The sequence below is a fragment of the Cetorhinus maximus genome, chromosome 17, assembly GCF_964194155.1.
Source record: "Cetorhinus maximus chromosome 17, sCetMax3.hap1.1, whole genome shotgun sequence".
Lineage (NCBI taxonomy): Eukaryota > Metazoa > Chordata > Chondrichthyes > Lamniformes > Cetorhinidae > Cetorhinus > Cetorhinus maximus.
Genome location: NC_135895.1, coordinates 55,061,570 through 55,075,173, shown reverse-complemented (window position 1 = coordinate 55,075,173; position 13,604 = coordinate 55,061,570). Strand labels below are relative to the sequence as shown.

The following is a 13,604-nucleotide window of genomic DNA, read 5'->3' as shown; positions in this document are numbered from 1 at the left end:
CCCACACAACCCCTCCCGACGGGGAGAAAATTATCCCCATATTCTTTATCTTGGACAGCATCATAGTTATTCAGAAGTAACTTGCTAAACTACACTGCACTTTTCACAACTCAAGATTATCCCAAATTTAAATAACAGTACTGTTGGACTGCAGATTTCCTTTCATATTTAATTCATCTCTTCTTCAAAAGAAACCTTGTTTATCCATAGAAACCACCTAGACCATGTGTTTATGTCTTTTTGTGCCCCTAGAATCCCTTTGAATTTCAGGTATTTTTCCTCAAAATTTTAGAATACCAACTCATATGAACTAAAATCAATTCCAATCAGCGTGGAAGCTGGTGAAAATAGTTAATCCCTGCTAGTCTGCAAAGGGGTGGTGGAAAGGATGGTTCATCTCAAACAAGGGAAAACCCTGTTTTATCTTTACAATACTTTTGAATTGTGATTTTGGCCAGAAATCTCAACTTGAACCTTATAGTCAAAAAATTGGAATGTTTGAGTATACTTTTCTTTTAAATCGGCTCATAATCTGAGGCTTTTGACTCAAAACTGCTGAACTCTACACACAAATGACAATTTAGGGAAGAAAACACATTAAAGCTCACACACAAATTCTTCCTTGCACACAAGCACTTCATTGCACACAAACACACACATATATAAAGGTATGTATTTCCATTCTTACAATATTTTTCTTAACAACTTAAAACTTTCACACTCTAAATGAAACTTCAGGTAGCAGTGGGGGGAATAAAGGGATCTTCAGTGCTCCACCTGCATGGAGAATCAAAACGACTGAAGCTCAGATTTCTTCTGCTCCTGCCTGTCACTGCTTATTAACTCCCTGAGGGGTACCCCCCCCCCCCCCCGGCCCACTCTCTCTCTCTCTCTCTCTTTCTCTCTCTATAGAACAAACAGCCCTTGTGACTTAGATCAATTCATTTTTTTAAGTTATTTATGAAAAAGTCAATTGGGGACCTTTCAGGTCCTCACTCTACATTTTTCTCTGCCACAGCTGAATGTTATGTTTATAGTCCGACTACTATTATTGCTTTCTTACTAGGAGATGGATCCTTCCCTATGCCTCACTACACCAGACACTAAGAAACGATCAATACCGTTTTACCACATAGGTTTTCTCACTCCACTCGATACTAAGAAATGGTCAATACCATTTTACCGCACCGGTTTTCTCACTCCACTAGATACTAAGAAACACTCAATACCATTTCACCACACAGGTTTTCTCACTAGGAAACAGTTAATACCATTTTACAGCACCGGTTTTCTCACTAGGAAATGGTTAATACCATTTTACAGCACCCGTTTTCTCACTACACCAGACACTAGGAAACAGTCGATACCGTTTTATCACAGGTTTTCTCACTACCCTTTTAGTTTACCCTGGAAACAAGTACAATAATCCTTTCCTTCTTGTTTACCCAAGGAACCAAATCGTGCTCATGGCGCCACGCTACCTTTAGTTACCACACTTACAAACTCATATGCTGGTTCGGATCCTTAGACTGACCCACCAGCCGGCCGTTTCAAACGCCGACCGCCCTATCTAATGGGTGGTAAAGGAACGTACTCACCCGTCCTCTGCTGTCAATGTTTGATCCAGTGCCAGTGTCTGATATTGCAAGGTCCTGCCTCCTCTGCCAATTTGTTGTGGTAAACAGAGACCACTCGAATCTGCGAGTTTTCTGGTAAACAAAGGTTTATTCAAGCATATGCTGGGAATTTAGCCTCCGCTGCCTTTCCAAGGGCCTCTCTCAATAATACAATGTCTGTGTAGCATATTTATACCTCTGGGTTATAGAAAAACACAATGGGTGGAATTGTCCCATATTTGCACTAAGCGCGGTAGTGGGCAGATAAAATGATGTTTTATCCGCCGGCTGCGATGGCGGGTGTGGTAAAGTGGAGTACCATGTACCTTTAAGAGAATGCAAGTGGGATAACTATGTGATAGTACTGACCAATTAAAGTATAGCGTGGGCTATTGGTTAACTGAAAGTCTAGAGCTGGAGGTGGTTGTGGGAGCACACAAGGATATTGCACTCTGCCTTCTGTTGCAATAAACAATCGCAGTTTGTTCTTATGTCAGTCACTCTCTGTTATTGATAGCGAGCATCAACTAACAAGTGTATACGAAGGCGTGCAATTTGAGTTTACTTGACTAGTCAACTCATCGACTCAAGACATAAAAGCAAGTTTTCACACCGTATCGTCCCAAACCCGCCACCTTACTTATCCATTCCCGGGAAACACACTCTCGTTCTCCCGCCATGTCATCGCCTCACCGGGCACCATATTTAAAGTCCAGCCGCGTGCACACATCTCAGTACTTCCATCCCAGAACTACTGCAGGGAAGATGTCCACGAAAGGCAAAAAGACTGCAGCCCTCAGGTTTAATGACGCGTCACTGGAATGCCTTTTGGATGCCGTGACGTCCTCTACCCCTGCTCTGGCCACAGGATGGGCAGCGGCATAATCAATCCAGCATGGCAGGCAGTGGCAGCAGTGGTCAGTGCCAATGCTGCACAGAAGAGGTTGGCCAACCAATGCAGATAGAGGATGAATGATCTCGTCTGTGCAGCCAAGGTATAGCAACCATCTCATCACTCTAAACTCACACACTCAAGCCCATTGCACATTCACTGGCATCTCACTGACTGCCAGCTCAAGGGACATCACCACCCATTCTCACACACATGTCCATTTCGGGCTTGGCACGATGCTGAACTCTTCTTCCGCCGCCTTCGTCTCTGTGCTCACTTCTTTGGGCAGGAATCCTCGCCCCGTTCAATGGATCCTTTTACCCGCCTCCACGGGGACCCCTTCCTCTGGATTTTTACCTGCACTTGATCTTTTCATTGAGAACTGTCGGCGTGACATCAGTCGTCTCAATTTCTCTGCTCCTCTCACCCATTCTAATCTGTCTCTTTCTGAACTTGCTGCACTCCGTTCTCTCAGGTCCAGCCCTGACTTTGTCATCAAACCCGCTGACAAGGGTGGTGCTGTTGTTGTCTGGCGCACTGACCTCTACCTCGCAGAGGCTGAGCATCAACTCGCAGACACTTCCTCCTACCTCTCCCTGGACCATGACCCCACCACTGACCATCAAGCCATTGTTTCCAGGACTGTCACTGACCTCATCTCCTCTGAAGATCTTCCCTCCACAGCTTCCAAATTCAGTCTCCCAATCTCAGACGGCCCGCTTCTACCTCCTACCCAAAATCCACAAACAGACCGATCATGTCAGCCTGTTCCTGCCCCATGGAACTCATTTCTTGCTATCTTGACTCCATTCTCTCCCCCCTGGTCCAGTCTCTTCCCACCAACATCCGCGATTCCTCTTGCGCCCTACATCATATCAACAATTTCCAGTTCCTTGGCCCCAACCGCCTCCTCTTCACCATGGAGGTCCAATCCCTCTACACCTCCATCCCCCACTGGGATGGTCTGAGGGTTCTCCGCTTCCTCCTCAAACAGAGGCCCGAGCAATCTCCATCCACCACTACTCTCCTCCATCTGGCTGAATTTGTTCTCAGACTGAACAATTTCTCCTTAAACTCGTCTCACTTCCTTCAAATAAGAGGCGTGGCTATGGGTACCCGCATGGGCCCCAGCTATGCCTGTCTCTTTATGGGGTATGTGGAACATTCCTTGTTCCAGTCCTACTCCGGCCCCCTCCCACAACTCTTTCTCCGGTACATCGATGACTGCTTTGGTGCCGCTTCATGCTCTCGTCTGGATCTGGGAAAACGTATTAATTTTGCTTACAATTTCCACCCCTCCATCATTTTCACGTGGTCCATCACTGACACTTCCCATCCCTTCCTTGACCTCTCAGTCTCAATTTCTGGTGATAGACTGCATATTCATTACAAGCCTACCGACTCCCACAGCTACCTCGACTACAGCTCCTCGCACCCTGCTTCCTGTAAGGACTCCATCCTATTCTCTCAGTTCCTTCGCCTCCGTCGCATCTGTTCTGATGATGCCACTTTCCAAAACAGTTCCTCTGACATGTCCTCCTTCTTCCTTAACCGAGGTTTTCCACCCACGGTGGTTGACAGGGCCCTCAACCGTGTCCAGCTCATCTCCCGCGCATCCGCCCTCACTCCTTCCTCTCCCTCCCAGAACCATGATAAGGTCCCACTTATCCTCACTTATCACCCCACCAGCCTCCGCGTTCAAAGGATCATCCTCCACCATTTCCGCCAATTCCAGCATGATGCCACCACCAAACACATCTTCCCTTCACCCACCCTGGCGGCTTTCCGCAGGGATCGTTCCCTCTGGGACACCCTGGTCCACTCCTCCATGACCCCCTACACCTCAATCCCCTCCCACGGCACCTTCCCATGCAACCGCAGAAGGTGCAACACCTGCCCCTTTACTTCCCCCCATCTCACCGTCCAAGGGCCCATACACTCCTTTCAAGTGAAGCAGCATTTCACTTGCACTTCCCTCAATTTAGTCTACTGCATTCGCTGCTCCCAATGCGGTCTCCTCTACATTGGAGAGACCAAATGCAGACTAGATGACCGCTTTGCGGAACACCTTCGGTCTGTCCGCAAGCATGACCCAGACCTCCCTGTCACTTGCCATTTCAACACACCACCCTGCTGTCATGCCCACATGTCCATCCTTGGCTTGCTGCAATGTTCCAGTGAAGCTCAATGCAAACTGGAGGAACAGCACCTCATCTTCTGACTAGGCACTTTACAGCCTTTTGGACTTAATATTGAGTTCAACAATTTCAGATCATGAACTCTCTCTTCCATCCCCACCCCCTTTCTGATCCCCCTTTTTCCAATAATTTATAATTAAAAAAAATTTTTTTTTTTTCTTTTCGTCTATTGTTTTATCTCCACCTTCTAGCCCATTTCGATCCTTTCCCCCCACCCCACCCCCACTGGGGCCATCTGCCACAAGCTTGTCCTGTTTGCTACCCTTAATGCCCCCATTAACACATTCCTTAGATAATATCACCACCGTCAACACCCCTTTGTCCTTTTGTCTATGACATCTTTGGCAATCTCTTCTTTGCCTCCACCTATCACTGGCCCCCTATCGAGTTCTACCTGTCCCACACCCCTCTACCAGCTTATATTTCACCTCATTTCTCTATTTCCTTAGTTCTGATGAAGAATCATACGGACTCGAAACGTCAACTGTATTCCTGTCCACAGATGCTGTCAAACCTGCTGAGTTTTTCCAGGTATTTTTGTTTTTGCCTCACATGTCCACCTGGCCTCATCTCCTCTGCAGACTGCCTCCTTAGCCCTCACCATCTTGAGGCCACTTGCATAGATCAACATGTGCCCCCACACACACCCTGGGATACCCTCCCCCAGTATAGCTCCCGTCCTGCAGCCTCTTCCCTTGCCTGAGGCCACTTTCCCCCTTCCCCAAGCAAGCCCTAGCTCTGCAGCCATTGAAAAGCCACCCACACATGGCTAACCTCTTAGCTAGAGAGCTACCCATGAATCCCCTAAAAGTGATGTGGTGCTGTCTGTGAAGCCTGGCGCTGATGACTGCAATTGCTGACCGAAGCAAGGTAGGCAAACAAACCTTGAAGTCCTGACAAAAGTGCAGCCCACCAGGTGTATATCACTTATGTGCTGTTGTGAAACATGTCGGCATGGTGAGCAGACTTCATGAAACCAATCGTGCCATATTGTCCGCTCACGCCACCAAACACGCCCGACGCCAGCGGGCATGGAAAATCCTGGCCAATGTCTTACATGTACATCACTTAATCAAAATCCTAATGCAGATATCCCCTGTTATCTCAACAGTTGTGGCATTTCTGACTTAGCAGGGATGCATTCATGTTGTGATTTAATGACTCCATATCTGTTTTTGTTATCTCCTTAATGCCTTGTTTATCCAAACTGTGAAGGTCATTAAATTGGGTTCCCATAGCACCATACCCTTCATGCCTATGCATTAGCTACATTTCCCATCATGCTTAGAACGAGCCCTTACAACTACACTTAAAGCTATTAATGCTAATAACTACATTTGTCTTTTTTTAAAGCCGTTAATGCACATCTTTAATATCAGTTTTAATATCGACTTGTTTCATTTCCCAAGTCACTTCCCTACCCTACAGCCTGTCAATGGGGCATGGAGCCTGCAACTCTGATGGCCATCAGTCCTGCCACCAGGAGGGCACCTCCATGAATTGCCAGGCTCAGCACTCAGCAGGAGTCCACTTTGACACCAGGCAGATCCCAGCAGAGGTTTCCCGTTCCCCCCTCAATAAGCCCTTCATGAGTTGCTGCCAATTTCATCACTTCTAGCATGATTGGCAGAGGCAGGAACATGTTGGCTCAGGGACCTATTGCCCTAATCTCAAAATTTGCTCCCAGACCCACTTTCAAACCTGTCTCTGTGGGACTGGGAAGATTCTGCCCTCCCTCTCCATTTACATAACTTAATTGCAACCAGATATCTAGGGCTGGATTTTGGCTACTAAGGTGCGTAGCTCAAAGTGGGAAATTTCTCAACTCACTGGATCTGCCTCGGTAAACAGTACCCCAAAATACAGGATTTTCGCTCCGCGCGTGCAGGTTAGAGTCAGGCCCACTGACCCCTGAAGCAGAACGGAGGTGGTCATGAGGGCAGGCAAATGCCGAAGCCGGTTGGTTAGAAGGTATGCCTCAGTTCTCTGGCAGTGTGTTCCAGTAGTTTTAGAAGTTGCTAAGCCTTATAGCTCACCCTTCCCCATCCACCGCCATGGCTCTTTATACCTTTCATGCCAAGCCAATGCCAACATATGCCCCCCAAACATCCCCATGGCCCCTCATACCATCCATGCCAACAATGGCAATTCATGGCCCATGCCTCCCCATGGCTGCTCCTACTCTCCATGCCAACTCAATGCCAACTCATGGCCCCTTCCCACCCCCATGGTGCCTCATGCCCTCCTGCCATCTTCAGAGCCACTCACTCAGTATCCACCATGGGCAGACCACAGGAGCCTTGTGGATATGAAAAAAATAAATTCAAGCAATCTCACTCCTACACACTTGATGATGAAAAAAACCCATTCATAAAATCCATTCAAAGCTGTTAAATCTCCTCAAGTGGTTAATCTCATATAAAAGCCTCAATTCAGAAGCCACATCAAAGACACCTAATCCATTACTAGCCTCTTTAAGCTGTCCATAAAACATAACTCAGAACACCCTTCTGAGATAATTGTAGCTTTTTGAAACTCAGCCAAGCATTCACAATGATGTAAAGCTAACCCTTGAGGGAATGTCTATTAAACTACACAACCATATGCTACATTTATCTCTAAGCTGTCAATTAAAGCAGTCTAGCAGAGGATTTTTTAAACTGTCACTGACAGCTGCAGCCTGTTTTTTTTTCAAGTTTAAAGAGTGGGACATTTAAAAAACCTCAGATCATGACAGTTGTACAGACATCATCAGCCCTTCAAGAGCATTTCCGAACACTCCATCAGTTCATAACTCCCACACTGCGGGTGAAGGGCCTTGGACCAGCCAAAATGGGGTCTGTTTGAACTCAGCACTGAGTTCATTTAGCCCTACAGAGGTTGGGTTTCCCTTCTGTGTGAATCATGCACTACCCCCTTTCCCCTATCGGCAAAAATTGGATCTATCTGAAATGGGTAGACACTTCTGCACCTGGATCCTGCCCACATTTTTAAAGGCCATGGTGTCTTCCCAAATCTGTGAAAATCCAATCCCAATCTCAAATTATGTTTGCAAGAGCCTAATACTTCTACAGAATTTACCCTCAATGATAATATATACCCTCTTTACTTTAAATACTGTTATTAACCTCAGCCATAAACAAGGCAGTGCTGCTGACGGAAAGAAGCTACAAGTCAGGTTCCAATTGCAGGCATATCTCACTGTATTGCAGGGAAGCTACATCATTCTCAGACACTGCCAAAAGGAAATATCGAGATAGGCCCATGATTACAGCAAGAATCATGGGAGGCAAATCACTGTAGCCATTTTTTGAGGTGATGTTTCGACAGAAGGCCTCTCTGCCCCATTTCTTTATTGCCAGGCCACCTCTGCACCAGCAGAAAACGTACAGTTTTACTGAGAAAAGTACAGTGTGTACTTGAAAGTCATTTGCACAGGGTTAATTTAGTAATTAAAGTTGCTATCTATATCAGTTGTTCACTTGAGTCAAGTGATACCTTCTGTTGGAAATATACAATTATTCTATGACTGCTACCTATTCACTATTTGTCTTTTGTTAAAATAAATCTACTGAATGGATCTAAACGTAAAAACAAATTCTGAAAGCATGATGCTTTGTTTGCTTATCTTAGATAGCCAAGATCTAGCAAAAGCAATTAACATACAGGGTTTCGATTTCATTTTCTTGGGCATATTATCAAACACTATCTAAATCTGTAGAGTCTGTGGAATATACATGGACCTGGGACTTGCTCAAGAGGGTGATTTAAAATTAGAACCAAAATAATCATGAGTAAGAAGTGTAGAGAAGTTGCAAAATGTGACAAGGGGTGGCGTATGCTTCCTTGAAATACTTGCCAAAATGTTTTCAAACACAGCAGTGTACACGAGAAGTGAAGCAACTGTTCTTTTCACATATGCCTGAGAAGCAAATCTAGGCTAATATGGTTTGTCTGATAAATCTTCAGTCATTGTTGTAGGGAATAAAGGAATTAATGATTTTTTAAAATTTATTCCTGGCATGTGAGCGCCACTGGCAAGCCCAGTATTCATTGCCCATCCCTAGTTGCCCTTGAGAAGGTAGTTTTGAGCAGCTTTCTTGAACCACTGCAGTCCATGTGGTGTAGGCACACTCATAGTGATGTCAAGGAGGGAGTTCCAGGTTTTTGACCCAGCGACAGGAAAGGAAATTCAATATAGTTCCAAATCAGGATGTTGTGTGGCTTGGAGGGAAACCTGCAGGTGGTGGTGTTCACATGCACCTGCTGCTCTTGTCCTTCTAGATGGTAGAGATTGTGGGTTTGGAAGGTGCTGTCGAAGGAGAGTTGATGAGTTGCTGCAGTGCATCTTGCTGTCACAGTGCACTGGTGGCGGAGGAAATGAATAGCTAAGGCGGTGGATGGGGTATTGATCAATTGGGCTGTTTTATCCTGGATACTGTTGAGTCTCCTAAGTGCTGCTGGAGCTGCACTCATCCAGGTAAGTGGAGAGTATTCCATCGCACTCCTAACTTGTGGCTTGTAAATGGTGGGCAGGATCTGGGGAGTCAGGAGGTGAGTTACTCACCTCAGAATTGCCAGCCTCTGACCTGAATGAAAGATGCAATTTAGTCAGTACAATTTATTTGGATTTTTAGCTCTTGGTGGTCCTGCATCAAAGCCTTTAAAAGGTTAACAGTGCATTAGTAACATTAGATGGATTTAAAATGAACTCGACTGTACAAGAACAGAAAGTAAATGATTAAAGGTATATGAATGAAGATTAAGGTAAATTGACAAAGGTTCGTTATAGTGGTAGTGATTAGTGGAGCTTCACTGAGTTGCTGTTTATACTATCTGATCTGAAAAAGACATGAAGGAGAGTTTTGTGGTAATATGCACAGCACGCACACAAAAACTTTTTTAAAATTGGAATTGCTTTGGCTGATTTCCAACAACTCCAAATAAAGAAAGCAGCTCATTTACTCATATGTATAAAAGCTGAACTTCGGAGCTTTAATAATGCTACTTTAACCATCAAGCATGTCTGGTTATAGAAGAGTCACAAGATAACTTTTACTGCTGATAATCCTGTCAAAGTTGGAGTTCCTCTACTGAATGTAACAGTTGAATCAATTAAATTTGTAACTTTAAAAGGTTGCAAAATAACAAACTGCTTTCCTCAGTGGGCAGCGAAGAAAATAGCTCAGGGGTGCATGTCGCCCACTCCCCAGGTTAGTGATCGTTCAATATTGAAGTGACAAAAATTAGGGAAATACATCCTCCCACATATTTTCTTCTATAAATGCAAGTTGTTGATGATGATGATTTGCATTCTTTGAATGCTGAAGGTGCATCCAGTATTCTTTTCTTCTGTAGCCTGTGCAAGCGCTCACAGATCACTAGTTTTTACAGAATGCTGAGGAGACAGTGACAAAGCCACATCCCCCATCTAATGCCACTGTTTGACCAAATGTAGAGAGACCATTTCCAAAAGAGTCCGTTCCTTGTCCTGCTTCCCCTAATATAACACTACCCCCACCCACCCCCGTGCCATCTACTGGCAGTCTCTGGAGATGCACCTCAATCATAGGGGAAGTTAAGCCCTGACTTAATCTTCGATCCCAATCTAAGGGCAGAAATTTCTGCCTGGCGGGCGGGCCCGACCCAATCTCCGGCGGGCGGGGAGCTGATCCCCGCTGGAGAAGCGGACTCCACCGCCATTTTACGTGGGTGGGCCAATTAAGGCCCGCCCAGTGAAACGTCCGCCGGGAAGCGCTATGCGCTTCCTGTGCAGGCAGGGGGATTCCCCAAAAGCGAGAGTGCGCTCTTTTGCGCATGCGCATGAAAGAGTGCACATCTCCCTGAGGCTAAGTGCTGCCTCAGGGAGATCGCTGACAGTTTTAAAAACATTAAAAATAGAGGGAAAAAAATCCTTAATATGTCCCCCTCATGTGACAATGTCATCACATGAGATGGGACATGTTCATAATTTATACTAAAACTTTATTAAACTTTTAAAATCCCTACATGAAACCTCATCCCGCCGCTGGATGAGGTTTCATGTTTTCTCTAGTTGCCACCGGGGCTCCTGGCCGACCCGCCAACCTTAAGGTTGGACGGGCAGGTCCTTTAATTGGTTAAATGATCCTGTCAATGGCCTCAATTGGCCATTGACAGGTCGGCAGGTCCGTAGCTGATTTTGCTGTGGGCCCGCCTTCCTGAAAATTTAAATGGGGCAGGATAACGTTGGGGGTTCTGCCCAAAGTCATCCCGCATCATTTTGCACGTCGGCGAGCGAGCCCCGCCCCCTGCTCGCCGACAGCAAAATTCAGCCCTAAATTTCAAATATGATTTCACAGAATCACAGAGTGCAGAAGAGGCCCTTTGGCCCATTGAGTCTGCACCGACACGTGAGAAACATCTGACCTACCTACCTAATCCTATTTACCAGCACTTGGCCCATTGCCTCGAATGTTATGACGTGCCAAGTGCTCATCCAGGTACTTTTTAAAAGATGTAAGGCAACCCGCCTCCACCACCCTCCCAGGCAGCGCATTCCAGACTGTCACTACCATCTGGGTAAAAAAGTTTTTCCTCACATCTCCCCTAAACCTCCTGCCCCTCATCTTGAACTTATGCCCCCCTTGTGACTGACCCTTCAACTAAGGGGAACAGCTGCTCCCTATCCACCCTGTCCATGCCCCTCATAATCTTGTATAACTCGATCAGGTCACCCCTCAGTCTTCTCTGCTCCAACGAAAACAACCCAAGTCTATCCAACCTCTCTTCATAACTTAAATCTTTCATCCCAGGCAACAACATCCTGGTGAATCTCCTCTGCACCCCCTCCAGTGCAATCACAACCTTCCTATAATGTGGTGACCAGAACTGCACACACTACTCCATCTGTGGCCTCACCAAGGTTCTATACAACTCCAACATGACCTCCCTACTTTTGTAATCTATGCCTTGATTGATAAAGGCAAGTGTCCCATATGCCTTTTTCACCACCCCACTAACATGCCCCTCCGCCTTCAGAGATCTATGGACACACACGCCAAGGTCCCTTTGTTTCTCAGAACTTCCTGGTGCCGTTCATTGAATACTTCCTTGTCAAATTACTCCTTCCAAAGTGTATCACCTCACGCTTTTCAGGGTTAAATTCCATCTGCCACTTATCTGCCCATTTGACCGTCCCGTCTATATCTTCCTGTAGTCCAAAACACTCAACCTCACTGTTAACCACCCGGCCAATCTTTGCGTCATCCGCAAACTTACTAATCCTACCCCCCCACATAGTCATCTATGTCATTTATATAAATGACAAATAATAGGGGACCGAGGACAGATCCCTGTGGTACGCCACTGGACACTGGCTTCCAGTCACTAAAGCATCCTTCTGTCATCACCCTCTGCCTCCAACAACTAAGCCAATTTTGAATCCACCTTATCAAATTACCCTGTATCCCATGTGCCTTTGCCTTCTTTATAAGTCTCCCATGTGGGACCTTGTCAAAGGCTTTGCTGAAATCCATATAAACTACATCAACTGCACTACCCTCAACTACACACCTGGTCACCTCAAAAAATTCAATCAAATTTGTTGGGCATGACCTCCCTCTGACAAAGCCATGCTAATTATCCCTGATCAAACCTTGCCTCTCCAAGTGGAGATAGATACTCTCCTTCAGAAATTTCTCCAATAGTTTCCTTACCACTGACGTGAAACTCACTGGCCTGTAGTTCCCTGGCTTATCTCTACAACCCTTCTTAAATAGTAGAACCACATTAGCTGTTCTCCAGTCCTCTGGCACCTCCCCTGTGGCCAGAGAGGAATAAAAAATTTGGATCAGGGCCCCTGCGATCTCTTCCCTTGCCTCCCTCAGCAGCCTGGGACACAAATCATCCAGACCAGGAGATTTGTCCACTTTTAAGCCTGCCAACACCTCCAACACCTTGTCACTCCCGATATCAATTTGCTCAAGAACATCGCAGTCTCTCTCCCCGAGTTCGATACCTTCATCCTCATTCTCTTGGGTGAAGACGGATGTGAAGTATTCAATCAACACTCTAGCCATGTCCTCTGGCTCCACCCATAGATTGCCCCCTTGGTCCCTTATTAATAAATCTCAGCATTTTAATTGCATGAAATGTGAGAATGACAATTGACTGAATTTCAAGGATTCTCTCTTAATTTTCCAGTGACAGTTCATATATCCAGGCTGTGTATGAGCTGTGCTTCCTCTCCAATCAGCGGTTTAGAACTTTTCCATATCACAGTAACCTTATCTACCATCTGAGTCCACATGGATTTCGTTTTCGGAAAGCCTGCAACCTGGCCCACCGCCACACCGGTAAGTGTAAAGAATTTGCCAAATTCAAGTGGCACAGATGAACCATGATTAACTAGTTGAACTGATTGCATGTAAAGCTGTGAAGATTTCCTAGTTTGGTGTTAGGTATAGTTTTGGTTTTAAATTTAAACATTTTCACTGACTGTTTTCGTTCTCATCAAATTGAGAGTTTCCAGTAGTGAGAATAAGAACCTTCATCCTCTTTTGGCTCCATTGTCAGCTGTGATATTTGTAAGATGCTCGGCAGAGGCCCAACAAGGATGCATTAAGATTTCAAGGCTAATTATCCTTAGCTACACATCTCAAAACGTTGGCAAGGGAAGAAAATAAAGAGCAAACAAAATAATTAGCAGTTGTTTCCTGTTGCATTTGAGCTGTTGTATAAGTGAAGAACTTAAGGCAAAAACTTGCATTTATAAAGTGGCTTTCACAACCTCAGAATGTCCGAAAGTCAGTGAAATACGTTTGAAGTGATTATTGTTATAATGTAGGGAATCAAGGCAGTCGATTTGCACAATGAGATAGATAATAACCAAATCATTTGTTTTAGTGATGTTTGTTG

At 45.5% G+C, this 13,604-nt stretch overlaps 1 protein-coding gene across 1 annotated transcript in view; it reads left to right on the top strand.

Moving 5' to 3' along the window:
• Positions 1-13,604, top strand: part of cyp4t8 (cytochrome P450, family 4, subfamily T, polypeptide 8) — an 89,914-nt gene that overhangs the window by 39,896 nt on the left and 36,414 nt on the right. The window contains exon 6 of the mRNA XM_078561246.1: positions 12,891-13,042. Coding sequence (XP_078417372.1) covers positions 12,891-13,042 — 152 coding nt within the window. The remainder of the gene's footprint in view (positions 1-12,890; positions 13,043-13,604) is intronic.